Below are 20,000 nucleotides of genomic sequence, written 5' to 3'. Positions count from 1 at the left end.
TATATATATATATATATATATATATATATATATATACTGTATATATATATATATATATATATATATATATATATATATATATATATATATATATATATATATATTATTGTCAGCCTAAAACAAATTTACACAGGGTCACCGTTTTGGATGACCCTCTTCCATCTACCACTCCTGTACTCTTCTGCTTCATCAAGTCCCCTTTCTCTCAAGTTCTCTCCCCAATTTTCTCTACCCTTCTTGCTCACCCCCTCTTTCTCTCAACCTCTTTCTTGGCCTTTCTCTTCTTCTTCTACCCTGCACTTCCAACTTCATAACATTCCTTCTAATATAGTCATCCTCCCTTCATAGTAGATGTCCGTAATATCTCAGTCTCCTTCCTGCATTTTCTTTGACATTTCAATAGACTAATATTTTTCTCTTACATGCTAATTTCCAATCCTGTCCTCTCTCATTACAATAACATTCTCATTACTGCTATACCAACTTTCGTCTTCTCTCTCTTTGTCATACCAGTTGCTATGTTTCATAGAGCATAGCTGGACATACCACTGTCCTATGGAACTTTCCCTTCAGTCTCAATGGCTCTCTTTTGTCACAGTGGACTGCAGATGCTGATCGTAGTTTCAGTATTCTTGCATACGATGTTTTACTTCATCATCTATTTTTGCCTTAACATCTACTATAGAACCTGAACATCTAAGCTTGTATACTTTCTTCAATTCTTCTCTATTCATTCTTATGCTCTCCCTTCCATCCCCTTACATGGAAATATACTTACTGTATATTCTTTCTTTGACCTGCCTATCCTCGTTTCTCTATCATTCACTGCTATTCTCCACCTCTCCCATTTCCTCTTTGGAACCTCCTTCCTCTGCACACATCACAATGCTATATGCATACAAAATTCTCCTTGGTCCCATCTCTCTTACTTCTTCTGTCACCTAATCTATCATAATGTTAGAAATGGTTGGGTTATGAGCTGATCCCCTTTGTAATCCTACCTTAACCCCGTATCCTTCAGTCTCTCTGGTATACATATTCCAATAAAGCTCCTAAATCATCTCTACATACATCTATGGTGCAATCTTCTCCCTCAAAGTCCTCTAAATTTCGTGCCTTGTTATCATCAAAGGCCTTTTCAAGATCTATGAACATGATGTCTCAGACAAAACATAGCATTTGTTGTCCCACTCCCTTTCATAAATCCCAGTTGTTCACTTCCTTTTTATAATTCACCTTATTCTATCTGATATATTCAAAATTTGAGATATTAGTTCAATACCTCTATGATTACTACACATTTCAACATCCTTCTTGCCTTTAGAAATTGGTATCCACTCCCCTGTTATCATCTCTTTATGTAAGATCTTTTCCGTCAGACTATACAAGAGAGTGACTAGTTTTGTGATAAAGTGGGTAAGAGACAAAGGAATGTCAAGTCCGTGAAATTTTTCAACATCTGTAAGGTCAACGGGATTAAATAAGAAAGTTTAAATTATCCATGCTCATAAAATCCCCTAATAACTTGCTGTATAAAATTTCTTATTCAGGGCATTCTAAATATACAAGTGCATCTCATGTCTTTCACTCTGGTACATTGTAACAGTAATTTTTTTATTGTATATTAAACTCTACACTTCTCTGTCAGCAGAACTGGTATAATCCTGTTTTTTTTTTTCTTGCATTGATCTGTTTGAATTTTTGTGGTTTTCTTACAATGAAACTGTTGTATAAAAAGCTCGCTGTCTGTTGAAATGAAGTAAGTTGTATTTGCCTAGTCTTTCAGTTATCACCTAACTGGCGATATGCACATTGGTGAGCAGCGGAGTGTCCTCTCCCTCCCGCCTGCTACTTCACTGCTGTGCCCTATTGTTTGAGGATGCCGCCTACCGAACCTGCCTCTTCAGCACACGCCGCCTCAATGAAACTACCGCCCTTCGCAAGGGGAGAAGTGTTTGCCTAGTTCCAGCATGCTAAGGACCAGTTTTGCATCAAGGGCGTGACTCGGTCAAGCACCAAAGCAGATTACGCTCTTGCGTCGATCCCCGAGGGCACTTTCCCGGAATTCTCCGATTGGCTGTCCGAGCAGGGGGACACCCCAATAACGTCCAAAGACCTCAAATCATACTTCCTGGAGCAGTACTTGCCATCATCAGCCGCTCGCATAGCAAAACTTATTCAGCTTTCTCAACAACTGTTGGGAGACAAAAATACTTGGCTCGTCCCCCTGGGACTAAAGACCACTCCTAATGACGCCTTGGATGTTTCGGCAGCAGAAATTGTATATGGCGACCTGTTGGTCGTCCCTGTCGGATGTTTTCCGTCTGCAACCTCCTCCGACAATCTCCAGTGTCAACTTCACATTATGGGAAAATTTACTACATGCCACCAGACTGATTAGTCCCCACCTAAGCAACACATACCGACAGATCTGCACTCGGCAATGTACGTTTTTCCTGTGCAATGACAATAGCAAGCTACTGTGAATGCCCTCTTACACGGGCCCTTTCCTCGTGATCCGTCGTACACCGAAAGCATTCCTACTCAACATGTGTGGCAAAGAATACTGGGTCTCCATTGATCGCCTAAAACCTGCGTATCTCCTTCTGGATGACCTGCCTACAGTATGCCTCTCAAGAGAAGGGTGCCTTATTTCATATGTATATCATTTTTAAGAGGGATGCCATGTACCGCATATGTTTCACACTTGTACATTGTAAGGGTACTTTCTTTTTATTAATTGTATATCGCTCTTTACGCCTCTCTGTCAACAGAACCAGTTTGAGCCTCTTTTTTCTTGCATTGATCTGTTTGAATTTTTGTGACCTCCTTAAACAGAAATATATAATAAAAAGCTCGTTAGCTGTTGAAATAAAGTTAGCTGCATTTGTCTAGTCTTTCAGTTATCACCTAATGCGTTACGCACACAAGTTATCTGCATTTTCTTCTCTGTATATGAGGGCACTAAGAGTATTTAGCCCTGATTACACAGAAGATACGGTAACCAAAAGAGAAAAATTCACTGATCTATTCTTTCCCGAATATTTCCATGTGAATTGTATGAAGTATAGTATCCAACCCCTCAAAAAAACTATTGTGAATCCCAGTTAAAGAAATGTGCGTCTAAAAATAATATATTGATTTTACCATTGCATATAGATATCCTGATGTCATTTCTCTACTTACAGTAACTAAATAGAAATATTAATGAATTTACACAAAATAACATACAGGTATTTTGGAGGCAATATTGATCACTTGTAACAAAGGTCGTAACCTAAATTTAATCTTGGGTCTATTTTCCTATTGATACTATAGCATTACTTTTTTAAAATCTGAATTATCTAAGGTCATAAAGAAGCTAATCTCATAGATATCTCATATTCCGGAGAAATGGATTCTTCTGGATTTTCATTTCACTGGTAATCTGCTGATGTCAGTAAGACGAATATATTATCAGATTACATCATAAGAACCTTAGTGGTCGTAAACCGATACCTAAGATTTCTAAAGAGTTAAGTAGAATACTAATCAAGCACTTACGTAATAGGTCTTGAGATCAGCAAAGTTTGCAACGTCGGATGAAAAAAATAAGAGTACTATATGGAATTTGTATTAAGCAAGAGAACTCTACCCCCAAGACATTGGAAGACCATGGTACAGAGGCTATGGCACTAATCGAGACTTGGTTAACAATTGTTTGATACTGGAGTGTCCAGATTATTCAGTGTGTGTGTGGGTGGGGGGGGGGGGGGGGGAAGAGAAAATGAACACTACAAATGATAAAGCTCTTGGCTACTGATTTTAATTTGCACATTTATATCAATTACTTGTAATTCAGTTACTGGGTCAATGAACTGTTAGTAACCTAGTCAATTTCGAGAAAGGAGTCTTGTTGGGAGGAAGATTGGCAGTCTTGCCCCAGACGGCCACTAATGACAGAAAATAATGTACGGAAAATCGAAAAATCACAATAAACTAGGAAAAATTCTATACATAAAGTTCCATTGATATCTGACATAAGTGAATAAAAAAAATGAATTAACTTACATAATAAATGCCTAAAAGTCCAGGTCATTGTCGATAAACGAGAACTGGATGAAGAATTGTAGACAAGTCTGACTTCTCTTTACAATTAACACTTACTTTCTTCTTTGAAGGCTGAAGATTAATACAGGCCAATGCGATCAAAGTAGAAGAGTTGGTGAGGTCAGAGAAATCCCATAGATATGGATAGTTTGTGTTTGTTTGGATGTACAAAACCATCGATAAGGAAGAGAGAAATATATTAAGAAACAAAGCGCATTAAGTGTTTGATGCATACATGCAAATAAAACATAACTTTAATTCTTATTCAAAACCTCAGGAAGTTATTAGGTATTTTTTACGCACTCGTACTTTTTTTAGAATTCGAATTTTGAATAGAAACATTAGCTCATCTCGGAAAGCTGTAAGTAAAATGTTGAAGTTGGTTTCTTAATTATTCACTTGTAAGACGAAAGATGTAAGACAAGCATAACCATGTTTATCATGGAAGTGGTGAAAATGTGAAAATTAAGGCTTTTATATATTATTCCTTTATTCTTGTAAATAAATGTAATTAGATCAATTTTTTATGCACAAAATACAGAACTGTTTCCGCTGAGTAATTCTATATTCCTAAGATCATAAATTTGTTATTAATTACAAATAAATTAACAAAAAAATCCTATATTTGTATGAATGTTGACAAGGGAGACTCGGACGCATTGGCTATGGTGACGTCACGGACTATCTCCCCCCAAACCCCCATATCCTCACTAATCTGCGCGTGAGAAGACCTCGTATTCTATAGACCTTGTCCTTATCTTTTTTATCTTGTCGGTGAAATGTCACTGTTTAGCGTACGTTCACGGATGTCTGACTAAGCATCAGAGTCAGGCGAGATGTTTGTGCTGTTACAGTAAACACAAAGAGGACGATAAAAATAACAGCTTTCAATAAAATGACAGAGTTAGAAATGCCTAAAAACTTTCTTAATCTTCACTTCAGTGTCTACTACTGTGCGGTGAGTCCCCCAAATTTGAACTACATAAATCTAAATAAACAGATAGTGATCATAACATGATTTACTGATGATGCCAAAAAAATCAACAAAGATAGGAGATAGAAAGGAGGAAATAAACAGACGAAGAAAAAAGTAGGGAATAAAGAATTCTGTGATATTTTGAAATTTTGTCCAGAACCCTGATTCCCAACCTTAAATGGAATCATTCTTATTAGAGAAAATATCTCATTAAATTTTACTTGTGAGAACAAAATAAAAGAAATAACAATATTATGGAGATGCTTTGCTATAGAGAGAAAATATGAAAATACGGAAACATTTTACCCATTATCGTTTATTATTCACTCCATTCCAGTTGGAGAGCTGTATTAGCTTGAACTGGTCTCCTAGGACCTAGACAAGCAAATAAGTCTAGTAAAATACTCTTAGTCATATTTCATAGAGTTCAAAAACAATAAACAGATAAACTTTGTATTAAATTTGTTTTAGAAATAGACAAGTAATAAAATGTACCTACAAAAAAAGATTAATTTCTTGTTATAACCTTAATTATATTGAGATTAAGACACGCACAAACGGTCATTATTAAGAAAGCAAAGAACCCGTGAAAGTCAAAAAAAAGGAAAAAATTATTGTATGGTCCGGATACTTAGGTGGCATTGTCTCAAAAAAAAAAAATTAATGGTTAAATTTCGACTTGAGCAGAGGATATAGAAGGCTGGCAGGTGGAATTTTTAATCTATTGTAGGCTAATATAAACGAAAATTGATTTATCAATTTGAATTCTGCAAGCACTTGTTTAAAAGCAAAGGTGTAGTACAGCTTAGTTAAGCCTGCTGGGATATTTGTAACATTTCGAAATAGAGACGTGAAATTATCTAGTGTGATGATTTCCAATGAGAATGAGAAAGATGATATTCTGGATGGAAGTAAATTGGTAATATAGCACTAATAAAGAAGCAGTAGCAGATAAGTCTCAAAATTCACTTGGTACATCAGTCAATGGGGATAATGATTTATCAGCATCAGATGTTTAGTCAAATTCAGGGGAGACCTGAAATGCTCAAAGTTTGTAACGTTCAACCGAAACTTACTGGTTTTGAAAACTGTAGTTTAATTGCATCAGCTATCTAAATCTTAAAGATAATTTTACGTTTAAATCAAATTATAAGTTACAGAAAATTATCACTGTATTTCATCTTTTGACAAAGAATAAAGAATATAGCCATAACCTAAGATAAGCCATTTTTTTTTTTTAATGATAAAAGTTATACGACCAAGAAGTGGAAATTAATAACAGCAAAAGAGTCACTGAATAAGAGCAAATGAACATAATATCACTATTTGCCAGATGATTAATCAGCTCTTTCAATATCTCTATGGATATACGAGGTGCCTCACACTGAGGGACCTGGGGGAACCCAAACAAAAAATAAGGAAATAAGGTAAGGCAATCACTGGAGGATTCAAAACCAAAGCTCTCCTAATCCAATGGGTTATTAATATCAGAGTTTTCCTCTTCTCATAATTATTGAATTGTGATTATCAAAATTATTATCAATAAAAAAATTATTCGAAAAAAATGTATAAAACTCATGTTTGCATGAGCATGATAATAACATTTTTAAAGTTAAAATAGAAAAAGTACTTATTCTAGTGAAATAAAAAGAAACGTTTTACTCAGAAAAAAAGTTAGGATATATTTCAAAGAAAGTCGTGACTGCATTTATATGTAAAAATAATCTAAAAATAGAAACAGGGTTACTAGTATCAAATCCAATCTTCAACGTCATAGGAAACGGGTTATCTAAGAGAATAACCAAATGACGGATCGCGTCATGATTTAGTGTCTCCTTCGCCTGTGCTGAAGTACTGCTAGTCTTCATGGAGTCATCTACCAAGATCACTTTGTCATAAGCAACTGGTAATTATCCTTTTACGATTCTTGCACTCAAGAGAAAAGTAAATAGCCATAAATATCTGTAAACTGTGCCCTGTTTGTGAGTTTTATATATTTCTTAGCATAAAGAAAAAACTGCCAGACAATGTTTTACAAATGTCTCAAAAAATTCGTTATAAGTAATTTTCTTCTAAATATACAATATAAAAGTCTTGGATTCTAGTCTTAGTTATTTGGTGAAACATCTGAAAGTAATGAAAATTTGCAGACCCAAAATAAACTATTCTTTTCAACAGCCTGTTCTCAAGATGTGGCCCATTCGCTTCGCATCGATTTTAGGTGAGCAAATGAATGACGACTTTTCTATGTTCTTACACTGCTTTTCCCCCAACTTGTATAAAGTATTCTTAATATTTGACCCGCTTATTTTTTCCAAATGGCTTGCATTTGAACTTTTCATTTCATGTAGTTTCTGTATTTTCCTCTTTCCTTTTACTCATTGGGCTGTTTTTCCCTGTTGGAGCTTTTGGGCTTATAGCATCCTGCTTTTCCAACTGGGGTTATTGCTTATTATTATCATTATTAATATTATTATTATTATTATTATTATTAGGCGAGCTAAAACCTTATTTGTAAAAGTAGGATGTTATAAGCTCAAGAGCTCCGACAAGAAATAATAATAATAATAATAATAATAATAATAATAATAATAATAATAATAATAATAATAATAATAATAATAATAATAATAATAATAATAATAATAATAATAATAATATCGTCCAAATGCTTAATCTATAATTGATGGAGAATGTGAAACTACTTCTGAGTTGCTGTCTAGACCCTAGAGCACCATGAATGTATTTCTCTTCTTATTGATCTGATAAAACACCTACCGATGTTTAGATCTTTTTGTTCTGTTGGCTATCGGAAAATATAATTTTGTTGCTCAATCGTCACAGAATATGTAGTCTTATTGGTATACTTTGTATGCTTACATCATCCGTATGGCAAGAATCCTGTATCATGTTGCCCAAAGACTTCTTTCACAGCTAATTCTTAACGCAATCCTTATCATGATTTAGTTTCTTGTACCTATAACAGTCAGTCCTTGCATGTTTGATTTATTTCTGTCAAAATTGTGTCTTTATACTTATCTTTGCATTTCCTAATAATGGAATAATAGACCTGATTCATTCTTGTGGTCAAGAGATAATTTTTTCAAGATGAAAGTCTTATTCTTACCCCACGTGTCTAAGCCTCGAATTTGCCGGCCCCCTCCCCCCAACCTATCTCTTTGGAATACTGCTTTCACATTGTAGGTTTATACAAAAAATATTTCAGAACCTTTACCACCAACTCAAATAGTTATTAATAACTTATTATATAAAGAACTAAAGAACTCATAATATGCAAAACTGATCAGCAAAGAACAAAGGAGATAGGCCGGTGGAATTGAAAAATTATCCATATGTAATCATGTATATGGAAGAAAGCAAGTTATCTGACTCTGGGAAATCTCACAATTTCACTTCCAAAACACACACATAACAAATGAAATTGACTGGACACCGAGATTTCCTTTAGTATCTGCAACCTCACCATCCTTGTAAGCTAAGGATGGGAGTTTTGTAGGAGCCTATAGGTCTACCTGCTGAGTCATCAGCAATCATTACCTGGCCCCATCGGATCCTAGTTTGGGTGGAGAGGGGCCTTAGGCGATGATCATATGTATATATGGTCAGTCTCTTGGGTATTGCCCTGCTAGCTAGGGTAATGTCACTGTGCCTTGCCTTTGCCATTCATGAGTGCCCTTTAAACCTTTAACAACATTCACAACCTGCCCAATACTATGTCATCCGGACCATTATTAATAATTTCCTTACTCCAGAAGTAATGCATTCAAGCACCACTTAACGGTATTTCCACACACACACACACACACACACACACACACACACACACACACACATATATATATATATATATATATATATATATATATATATATATACATATATATATATATATATATATATATATATATATATATATGTGTGTGTATATATATATATATATATATATATATATATATATATATATATATATATATATATATATATATATATGTGTGTGTGTGTGTATATATATATATATATATATATATATATATATATATATATATATATATATATATATATATATATATATATATGTATATTTACATATATTCATATATGTATGTATACATATATATATATATATATATATATATATATATATATATATATATATATATATACAAATCATATATATATATATATATATATATATATATAAATCATATATATATATATATATATATATATATATATATATATATATATAAATCATATATATATATATATATGTATATATATATATATATATATATATATATATATATAAACCATATATCTATATATATATATATATATATATATATATATATATATATATATATATATATATATATATATATATATATATATATATATATATATATATCGGATTTTGAGCGAAGTGAAAAATCTATTTTTGGGTGAGGTAGCCATGTCGTCCTGATGGAAGTTCCTAAATGGTAGATTTCTAGGGTATATTTGACTACAGTGATATTCCCAGAGAATTTTACCTTAAGGTATCCAGAATTCTAACTCCTGGAGCGAATATCCCTAAATAATCTCACAGGGATATCGCATAATATCAAAGGACGTATTCTTGACACGTCACATAGCTATCTTCGCCCCGAACAGTATTAACCCTTCGAGGGGGATATAGTGACAAGAATCCGAAACGAGAATGAAAAGAGAGCCGCTCATAAGGCATCTCTCCTATTCCGTTTCCAGTGTGTATCTGATGAAGGCGGTAGCGCCCTCTTTATTCCTTGTAGCGATATACAAAATGGTACAGATACTGTATTATAGGGAGGGGTCAATAAGCCCTTTTACAATAAAAGGAAGGGCGGGTCCATCAGGACGACATGGCTACCTCACCCAAAAACAGATTTTTCGCTTCGCTCAAAATCCGTTTTTTGGGCTCAGGCCATGTCGTCCTGATGGAAGTCAGTGGCGATTCTAGGACTCTGAAAGTGGGGGGGCCACTTCAGGGCCAATATAAATTTTGGGGGGGCATTTATTGTTGGTGGCTAGGTGGCACTCTGAAGACAATATTATGTCATTAATGAAATAACAAATGACAATAATAACACCTCATTACTTTCATAACTTGCATTTGTAAAACATATACATGTATGCCTACACAAACATTATGATAATGGAGGTTATTCGTATTACTTAAAAAAAAATATATATGTATTTCTTGCAATATATTTTTAACAAAATCGCAAAAATATGGCAAAAATATCTTCAAAACAAAAATGAATCATGAGTTATGAATGTAATGTAAATATTATGTTGATATTAAAACCCCATGCAAGCATGCATGAAGTAATGCAGTGTTGCCAACAGGGCGAGTTTCCCTTTCCTGAGGTGAAGTAGATTATAGTACGTTTATTTAGTGCAGCTTAATTCTACGATTATCATGCCGGCTATCAAATTCATCAACAAAACAGTCTAAATCAATTCCCTCGGCACGTGCACTTTCAATGGACAGTAATGCGATATTACTCAATCTAGCACTGGTCATGGAATTTCTGAGAAATGTTTTCACTAATTTCATTTTTGAAAAACTTCTCTCACAAGAAGCACTGGTAACAGGAAGAGTGACAGATATTAACAATAGTTTGTACAAACAGTCAAATGCAGCCTTATAAGGACTAAGGAATGACAGGAATTGTGTAATGGATGTAGGCTGTATTGGCTCTTTCGTGAGTAATTTCTTCACCAGAGGGATCTCATATTGTAAATCATTTTGACTGACCGAGTATGCCATTGCATATGCCTTCAAGTCTTCTTCTAACAAGAATGTCTGTCCTCCAGGACAGAGAGCTGAAATACCACAGAAAATTGCATTTGACTCTTTGGAGAAACGACGGTCTAATTCACTAATTAAGCAGTCTAGGACTTCATAGAAAATCCTGATGTGTTGCACATGACATGGAACAGAAGATCCTTGACCACTTGTTTCAAACACGATAAATCCATCAAGCTTACGAGGATTCTTTACCCGTTTTCTTGTTGTTGTTGGTGTAATGCAGCATTTCCTGCAGAGTTCATTAACCTTCTCAGAGTAATGGTCATTCAAGTCAGAGTTGCGTACATTAACTAAATGTTCATGGAGTGACGAAATTAGATTTGCTGCTTTTCCTAGGTCTGCTTGTTTATCCTGTAGCTGTGTAGACACTTTATTAACTTTTCCAAGAATATCTGTGAAAAATTGCAATAAGTAAACAAACTCTGCATCAATCTGGGCAAGCAAACCGCGAGCGGATACAGCTCGGGCACCAATGTCATCTTCAGAAATTTCCTTCAAAAGTCTCATTATGCATTGCAGACGGAGTAGAGCATTTTCACACGAAGTGGCCCGACACCACCACCTTGTGTCACTGAGATGCTGCAGTTCTCGTACTTGTTCTTTAGGCAACATTTCACGCTGTATCAAAATGAATTTCTCATGAACTACCGAGTTACTAGCAAAGATATAGAGTTCTTCAAGCAAACTAAAGAATTCAGCAGCTTCGGGTACATACTTTGCAACATTTATCAACACTAAATTGAGCCTGTGTCCATAGCAGTGTATATAATATGCAAAAGGAGCTTTATCACGAATTCGTTTCTGAACACCACTAATCCCTCCACTCATCACTGATGCCCCATCAAATCCTAATCCTACAAGAGAAGATTTGTAATCCAACCCCAGTTTATCCAAACTCTTCAAAATAATATCTGTGATAGAGGCAGCATCCAACAAGTCCATCTGAGTGAAAGAAATGAAGCACTCCTGAATACAATTTGCTATTTCATCATAAAATCTAATAACTAATGCCAACTGCTCTGCCTTACTAACATCCTTGGCTTCATCAGCTTGAACAGAAAAGTAATGACATGACCTAACTTTTTCTGCAATTTCTTCCTTCACCATACATGCAAGTGTGTCAATCATCTCATTCTGTATTGCAGAACAAGTGTATTTTTCATTTTTTGGACCACTTTCTACTCTATCAGCTATAATAGGATCACGTTTAGCAGTGAATCTGAGAATCTTACGAACATTTCCTGGATTCAGTTCATCATCACCTTCTCTATGTCCTCTCTGCGAAATGTCTTGTGTTACAGTCAACAGGATTATTTCACCTAATGTCTTTATGTAATGACGATTTTCAAGAACTTTCTTCTGGTATGCCTCACTTATACACTGAGCAATTGATGTTTTATCAGCTTTATTTCGTTGATAGTCCGCCCATGCAATACAAGAAGTTTTGTGGCACTGAGAGGAAATGTGCTTTTCGATGGCACCATCTTTTCCATGTGCTTTCTTCCATCGTCTAAAGCCACTCTTTATGAATGCTTCATCTGCATTGCCATATGTTGGTGGAGCAAAGTGCCTGCATGCAAAACAGAACATTGCATCTCGTTCTTTAGAATATTCAGCCCATTCATATTTGTCGAACCAAGCCCCCACAAAAGACCGAGCATGAGACTTTCCTTCACTATGCCTTGGATACTCTTTTAATCGTACCTGAATAGGATTCTCAGAAGCAGATTGAGAAATGTCAGCTGGTGCAGAATCTTCCTTTTTCTGTTTCTTTGTTGGATGATCATGTGAACTTGATCTTGCAGGATTGCCAATACTTTCACGATCACAGTCTCCCTCTGACTTCTTAGCAGGTTTATCAGATTCAAGGTTTACTGTCAATGGTGTATCACATTCACTGCGTTTTTTAATTACAAATTTATCCATGATTGTCTATAGTACAATAAAATTATCTGTGATAGTAAGTTCTGAAAAAAAAATAAATTAAATCAAATAATCACACGTAATTCACAATTAACACAACACACCTGTCACCACAGAAAAATGTGATAAAATTTGCGGTTTTGCCGACTACCGACTGGAAGAATAGAAGATGATGACAGCACGCACACACACACACTGTCACACACACACATACACACACACACACACACACACACCCACACCCACATATATATATATATATATATATATATATATATATATATATATATATATATATATATATATATGTGTGTGTGTGTGTGTGTGGGTGTGTGTGTGTGTGTGTGTATAACATGTATACAGTATAATAAATATATGCACATATAGGCCTACACTATCACTGCCAACATTCACGAATCACAAAAATTATGATACAATTAGGCCTAGACGATTTTTATTATTATAGGAATTGTTTTCTATGTAAAAATAAAATGGGGTTAATTGTCACCGACTCACCAGCTACTTGTATTTTGGCCTATTTAGTTATTTTCTTTCAAATATGGCTAACGACAATATTTATATTTGGCTTTTGTCAGATCTGTTTGTGAAAAGGTTAACACTGGGTTGAAGGGTTAAAACTTGAGTTGGGATATAGACCTACATCATATAACAAAAAAATTAGTGTACATTGTTTGCTACTTTACACCCGCCTGTCAGATTCTTCTCATTCTTTTTCTAAGATTTCGTATAATTATTTTTTTACTCTATTTTCGTATCCGCTTCTTATGTGAAACACCCACATACTGTACATAAAGATCGAATATCTCATAGCCACTAGTCTACTCCCACTTTGTATGAGACGAAATAATGAATACCACTTATGCTCAAATGCACTTATGCACAAATAATTATGCTTTAGACACTCAATAAGACACTAATCGGGTAAAAACTGACTTGACCGGCTCACAGTCTCACAGAAACGGACTACATGTACTGATCACATCATCACATCATACATGGAAGAAACATACGCGTCTGATTCGCGTCACACAAACACAAGCGGGCGAGGAGGACGGAGGTGTAAAAAAAATTCCAATAATTTTAATCTAGCAACGTTACCATCTTTTTTTTTTTTTTGTGATTACGTCTAGTTATTGTGATAGGATGGGATATTTGAGTGTATATATAGTATACTGTATAATTTATAAGGTATATATTTATATTATATATTATATTATATTATTATATATGCCTAAACTAAGCTTATTTAGAATTAGGATATGGAAACAAAAACTGGGGGGGCCAAGCTGGGGGCCAGCCAAAAAACTGGGGGGGCCATGGCCCCCCCTGGCCCCCCCCCCTAGAATCGCCACTGATGGAAGTTTACCAGAGCATTACTGTATCTGTGGATTCTCAATCAGTGCCGTACTCTCAAGAAAGCATATTCCTGGTCCGTCTAGACCTAGAGACCTATGATGTTACCGTCATACATCATTTCATCTAAGCATGAACTGTGTTAGTGCTTCCTGCCCCCTACAGGGAAGAGTCGTACTAGACTCTGGAAAAGTCTCGAGGAGTACATAATAACTTATGGATGACAAAATGACAAGCTTGTATAGTGGTCTCACCCTATACATTGTGAAGCAAAGTTTGTATAAGAGTCGCCAATGTCAGAATGGATTTGTGACACCTTCCCCAATGTGACTACTCTTAATAACTATCGGATAAAGGTCATATCAGCTAAGGAACAAATTTGCATCTTTGCCACTCTCCCGATAGGATACCACCTCAACCCTTCCTAAGGAAGGGTTAAGGATAGTGGAATTTGCTTGAATCAGGGAACAATCTTAAAAGACATACCATGATAAAAATATCCATATTTTAATCTTAATGCTCTGTACATATCTCATGAAAATGAGTGTGAGCGAATAAAACGCAGGGTTCACTATGAACTAGTTTATTAAAATTTAATAAACGTGCATATTAGGTCTACCTTTATAAAATTTATAAAAAGTGGATGATATCCATTAAAGCACAAAGAAAACAGTCAACAGAAAATATTGTTTCATCTACCATGAAACAGACTTGCCACTTCAATTGAATTAGTAATAATGCTACAGTCTGTATACTGTTTAATTACACTAGCGTAAGAAACGCTTGGCACAAGTGTCCGTATTATGCTATAGTTCATCAACATCAATGGAACAGTTCGTAAGGACACTTTCGTGGCCTATTGCTCAGTGTGTAGTACACACAGTGACTACACACCCACCCTCTTAATTAATCGTCCCAAATTAATAACACTGTTCCTCACAGATTTCAAACAGAAGGTTAAAGGATTCTACCTGCTGCTACCACAGATTACTTGAATTGCTCCACTTGCTTCGCATAGTGCATAAAGAATACCTTGGATGACCACCAGCTGGTGTACGAACAAAGATGTTCAAGGTCCATATAAATAAGGAAATTTTATGGAAGAAGCAACTCCTCTCGGATCAAGACTAGCGGGTGTACTGTCAGGACCCGATTTGCGAATAACACAGGTGAGTTTCGCCCTTAGTTATAGATAACCTTGAGCTCGAGGTTTCTCCTCTGAACAGCTGTCCTCCCATAAAGTCTGAAGTTCTATGAAGATAGACCTTTAGGCACCCCACTGGACATAGAGATACATCTTCCTTCAGAGGGCAGATTCTCTAGGGACCCCACCTGATGGTGGGTAGCATGTTCTTGGAAAGAAACGTTGGGTCTGGAAATATATTCAGTTAACAATAGTATTGTGTCGGCTGCTCACCCTTTCCTCCTCACTAGGGAGAGAAAATCATGAGATGTAGGTTTCTGGTCTTCTGTGGTGAAGCGAAGACAGTCGACTTCTGTACTCGCTGAGACAAGGATGGATCCAGTAGCGGTACAAATCTTAGGTGTAGTTACCATGCCAGAGGGAACCACACACTATTTGGCCACTTGTGGGCCACTATTGCCGCCTTCCCTTTGAAGGATCTCAGTTTGTCAAGGACCTTCAAAAGGAGGTTGTGCGGAGGGAACAGATAAATACCAGACCATCTGTTCCAGTCTAGGGACATAGCGTCCACAGCCTCCGCTAGCGGATCCTCGTATTGGGACACATAACGATCTATTTTCTTGTTGTCTTTCGTCGCAAAGAGGTCCATCTGTAATGTATGTAAAATTACATATTTAAATCCATGACCTAAGAAGTCAATATGGAAGTTAGGAGCGAGTGTGAGAAATGCCATAGTCAGTCCTAACTAGGATGCAAAACTCAAGACACTGCTATTCAAATGCAATGTAACATTTTTCATGAAGAGTAAGCACAACCAAGCCGTGAGAAAGAGTTGTCTCTTGAAGGGATGTATGTACCTTCCGGTATTTATGTTGTGTTTACAATAAATCATTATGTGCTGAGATAACTAATTAGACTTTCACATCAATATGGATATTTTAGTCACTTTCTGGTCAAGATGTCATACGGAACGGTCATCCGACCAAACCATCTATACTCCTGTGATGGAGATGTTAATAACTGTTTTTAAAGAAATAAACTGTTTAAAAGTTAACTTACTTAGACTTATTCAGAAGAAGAAGTAACCTACTAAGTCTAACATTACACCACATTGAAGAGACATTTGACTAAAAATCTAATGTGTGTTTATAACAGTACCACGCTAACATATCTGCAGCTCCGGGACTTGACTCGAGATGAAGGAGAACGATCCTGCATCTAGGAACCATTCTGACTCTATTGGTGTAAACCTGGATAGAGCGTCCGCTGTCACATTGCGGAACCCTTGAATGTGAACTGCTGACAGGTGCCATTTCTTCCTTTCTGACAAACGAAAAATGGCCAACATCACTTGGTTGATTTGAGGGGACCTCGACCCTTGTCGATTCAGGCATCTCACTATCACCTCGCTGTCTAGAACCAGTCTTATGTGGGTCGAGTGGCGAGGAGATACCTTCTTTAAAGTCAGGAGTACTGCCATGGCTTCTAGAAAGTTGATGTGAAATGACTTGAAAAGATTGGACCAAGCTCCTTGGACTCTCTTCTGATGAGAGTGACCTCCCCAGCCTTCCTTTGAAGCGTCTGTGTGGATAGTTACTGACGGGGGAGGAGGTTGAAGAAGTATTGATTTATTCAGTTGCTTGGCATTGGACCACGGCTTGAGAAGCGTTCGCAGTCGAGTCGGTAGAGGTCTTATTAGATCTCTTCGCGCGTTTGATGCGTATTTCCTCCAAACTCTTGTTGCATCCTTTAGCTGTGCTCTTAGCACTGGATCTGTTATTGAAGCAAACTGTAGAGCCCAGCACTCTCTCCTGTTCACGTCTTGATATCCGTTTGGATTTCAGCAGTCTCTTGACAGATCCTGCTATTTCCTTCCTCTTCTTCCCAGGAATGGAAAGTCGATGTTACTCCAAATTCCGATGGATTCCCAACCACTGAAATTTTTGAGCTGGAGAAAGTCGAGACTTTTTGATATTGATTTTGAATCCCAAATGTTCCAGGAACTGGATCACTATCTTAGAAGCTTGCATGCATTCTATCCTGGATGCTACCCACACCAGCCAGTCGTCCAAGTAGGCTACTACTTGGACTCCCTTTAGGCGTAATTGACGGACGGCTGCATTCGCGAGCTTCGTGAAAATCCTTGGGGCTATGTTTAGCCCGAAAGGCATGGCTCTGAAGGCGTAAAGTTTTCTATGTAACTTGAAGCCTGGGTAGGAGGAGAGGTGGCGATTAATTGGAACATGCCAATAAGCGTCAGACAAGTCTATAGAGACAGTATATGCCCTTTTGGGCAGTAGGGTCCTTATGTGTTGAAGTGTGAGCATTCTGAACTTATAGTTCATTATGAACTTGTTGAGTGGCGACAAGTCTAGAATGACTCTGAGTTATTCTGAGTCCTTCTTTGGAACACAAAACAGCCTCCTTTGGAATTTGATGGACTTAACTTTCCGTATCACTCTTTTTTCTAAGAGCTCTCGGACGTATTCTTCCAGAACGAGGGTTGAGTGTTGGGAGAATTGAGGAAATTAAGGTGGAGGGCTGCTCCAACTCCAACCTAGTCCATTCTTTATTAGGCTGTGGGCCCAGGGATCGAAGGTCCAGCGATCCTTAAATAGCTGTAGCCTCCCTCCTACTGGAAGCATCTCACTTCTGTTGTTGTGGATCTGAGGCCTTGCCTCCTTGACCGCGTCCTCCCCTGGATCCCCTTCCTCTTGAAGGGCGTCTAGAAGAACCTCTGGCTGTTCCTCTAGCCCTAGAATGAAAGGAAGAGGTCTGCCTTTCGAAGGCTGGGTTAAAAACTGGCGACTTGTTAAGGTACCAGCTGGTACGTGGTTGGAGGTTGTGCCACTATCTGAGGCACCGCGGTCACAGGAAGTTGTTGCTGTTGTTGCTGTCGGTAAGGTATAGCCGGCCGAGAAGATGGCCTAGGACTTTTTGTCTTCCTCTTGGGTTGGGGACCCTCATCCTGAGAAGACTTCCTCTTAAGATCTAAGCCCCACTTTTTGAGAAGGTTCCTATTCTCTGTGGCGGCCTTGTCTACTACCTCTTTAACCACATCGTTGGGAAAGAGGTCTTTACCCCAGATACGAGAGGAGATCAGTTTCCTTGGTTCGTGCCTCACCACAGCCGAGGCAAACACGAACTCTCTACAGGCTCTCCTAGCTTTAATAAAGCTATGGAGATCCTTCGTAACTGTGGCCAGATGGGTTTTGGCCACTACCATGAACATGTCCTGGATCTTGGGGTCACTTGCCATCGTTTCTAATGTCGTTTGCAACGACATCGATGCCGCAAGTCGTTCCTTCGTCTCTTGCTCCCTGCGCAAGAGAACCTCCGACAGCTTAGGGAATTCCTCACCGAACTGACGTTTAGCAATATCAGCTTCCAGCTTCCCGACTGAGAAGGTAAGGTGTACGTCCTTCAAGTCTCCTTGGTCCAAGGGCAAGGTCAGAGATAACAGCTTGCACTCCTCCAAGGAGGGGCATGGTTTCCCTGCCTCCACTGCCTTTAAGGCTGCCTTATATCCCTTTTCCATGAAGGGAAAGGCTCTGGTAGGCAAGGCCACAAAGGAGGGAAGCTTCTTACTCATGGCTGGAACCTTTGAGTTTGAGAAGCCCTTCTCTTTCATCGAGCTCGATAGTAACGCCTGAGCTTTACTATGGTAAAAAACTATGGCCTCCTTCGGCTCAGTCTCCTCCATTGAGGCTGGCTCCTTCCTAACGCGGACATAACAGTCCGGGTAGGAATCTTTATTGGGACAAAATTCCACCTCTTCCAGGGGAATTGCTCCCAAGTTTTCAGATATGACGATCTTCCCGATTGTCATTGGCATGTGTTCGGCATACCTCCAAGGATTGGTATCCGAGCACAAAGGAAGATCCTTCACGTTGAGTCGCATTTGGGGCCCATGTGATGCTACAAGCCTACGTATCTCCAGATGATGTAGAGGGAACAGGTTCTGGGTCCGGAACCGATGTAACCGACACCTCATCAATTTCTTCCTCTTCTACTTGAGGAGCCTGGCACAGCTCCTCCTCTTGATCTTCTCCTAGAAGGTCCTTCTCTCTAGAATCCGACACCTCTGACATCCTATCGTCCAATTGGATGTCTTGAAGGGCCGCCGAGACTTCAGAATCCACCGGATTCTGGGCAGTTGGTATCTCCACCTGAGGCAGAGGAATGACTGCATCGGCTGATGTTTTAGGGAAAAGGTAGGCCCTCATCTTCTCATTTGGAAGGTAGGGGCCTGAGGTGTTTTTCTGAAAACCCATCACCCAGGATCATAACTTTTCCCTGGCAGCATCCCTTGACTCCGTCGACTTGGGGTCGTCAAAAGCCTCAGTAATCAGGTTAGAACATACTGTACAAACCTGAGCGTCCCAATACCGGAGATCACCTCAGGAGGCTGCGCATGCTGCGTGCCTCCTAAAATGTTGATGTCCACAGAAGAACATACTGCGGACATTACAGAACACACTTCCGCACTTCGGATGGTCCTCCTGTAAAGAGAAGAAAAATCCATGAGTATCAAGTGAAAGCTTTTCACTTATATTGAAACATTTAGCTTATGTAGAAAAGCTATAAAAGAAAGAAGGAAAGAGGCATACTTGTATTTCCTGTCCAGTCAATTGCCGTAA

The 20,000-nt window shown here is 37.7% G+C and overlaps 3 protein-coding genes across 3 annotated transcripts in view; 2 read left to right on the top strand and 1 right to left on the bottom strand.

The window, feature by feature from the left end:
- LOC137616421 (uncharacterized) overlaps positions 1-20,000 on the bottom strand; it is a 742,648-nt gene that overhangs the window by 229,698 nt on the left and 492,950 nt on the right. The window lies entirely within an intron of this gene.
- LOC137616424 (receptor-type tyrosine-protein phosphatase T-like) overlaps positions 1-20,000 on the top strand; it is a 209,195-nt gene that overhangs the window by 119,179 nt on the left and 70,016 nt on the right. The gene's annotated exons all lie outside the window — the stretch shown is intronic.
- The window catches only part of LOC137616738 (uncharacterized), a 48,285-nt gene continuing 35,152 nt past the window's right edge, over positions 6,868-20,000 (top strand). The window contains exons 1-2 of the mRNA XM_068346740.1: positions 6,868-6,971; positions 7,244-7,286. Of these exons, the coding sequence (XP_068202841.1) occupies positions 7,256-7,286 (31 nt within the window). The 5' untranslated portion in view covers positions 6,868-6,971; positions 7,244-7,255. The remainder of the gene's footprint in view (positions 6,972-7,243; positions 7,287-20,000) is intronic.

This window comes from Palaemon carinicauda, chromosome 22 (assembly GCF_036898095.1).
Source record: "Palaemon carinicauda isolate YSFRI2023 chromosome 22, ASM3689809v2, whole genome shotgun sequence".
In the NCBI taxonomy this organism is placed as follows: domain Eukaryota; kingdom Metazoa; phylum Arthropoda; class Malacostraca; order Decapoda; family Palaemonidae; genus Palaemon; species Palaemon carinicauda.
Note: the sequence above shows the minus strand (reverse complement) of the source record. Positions and strands in the feature narration are given on the sequence as shown.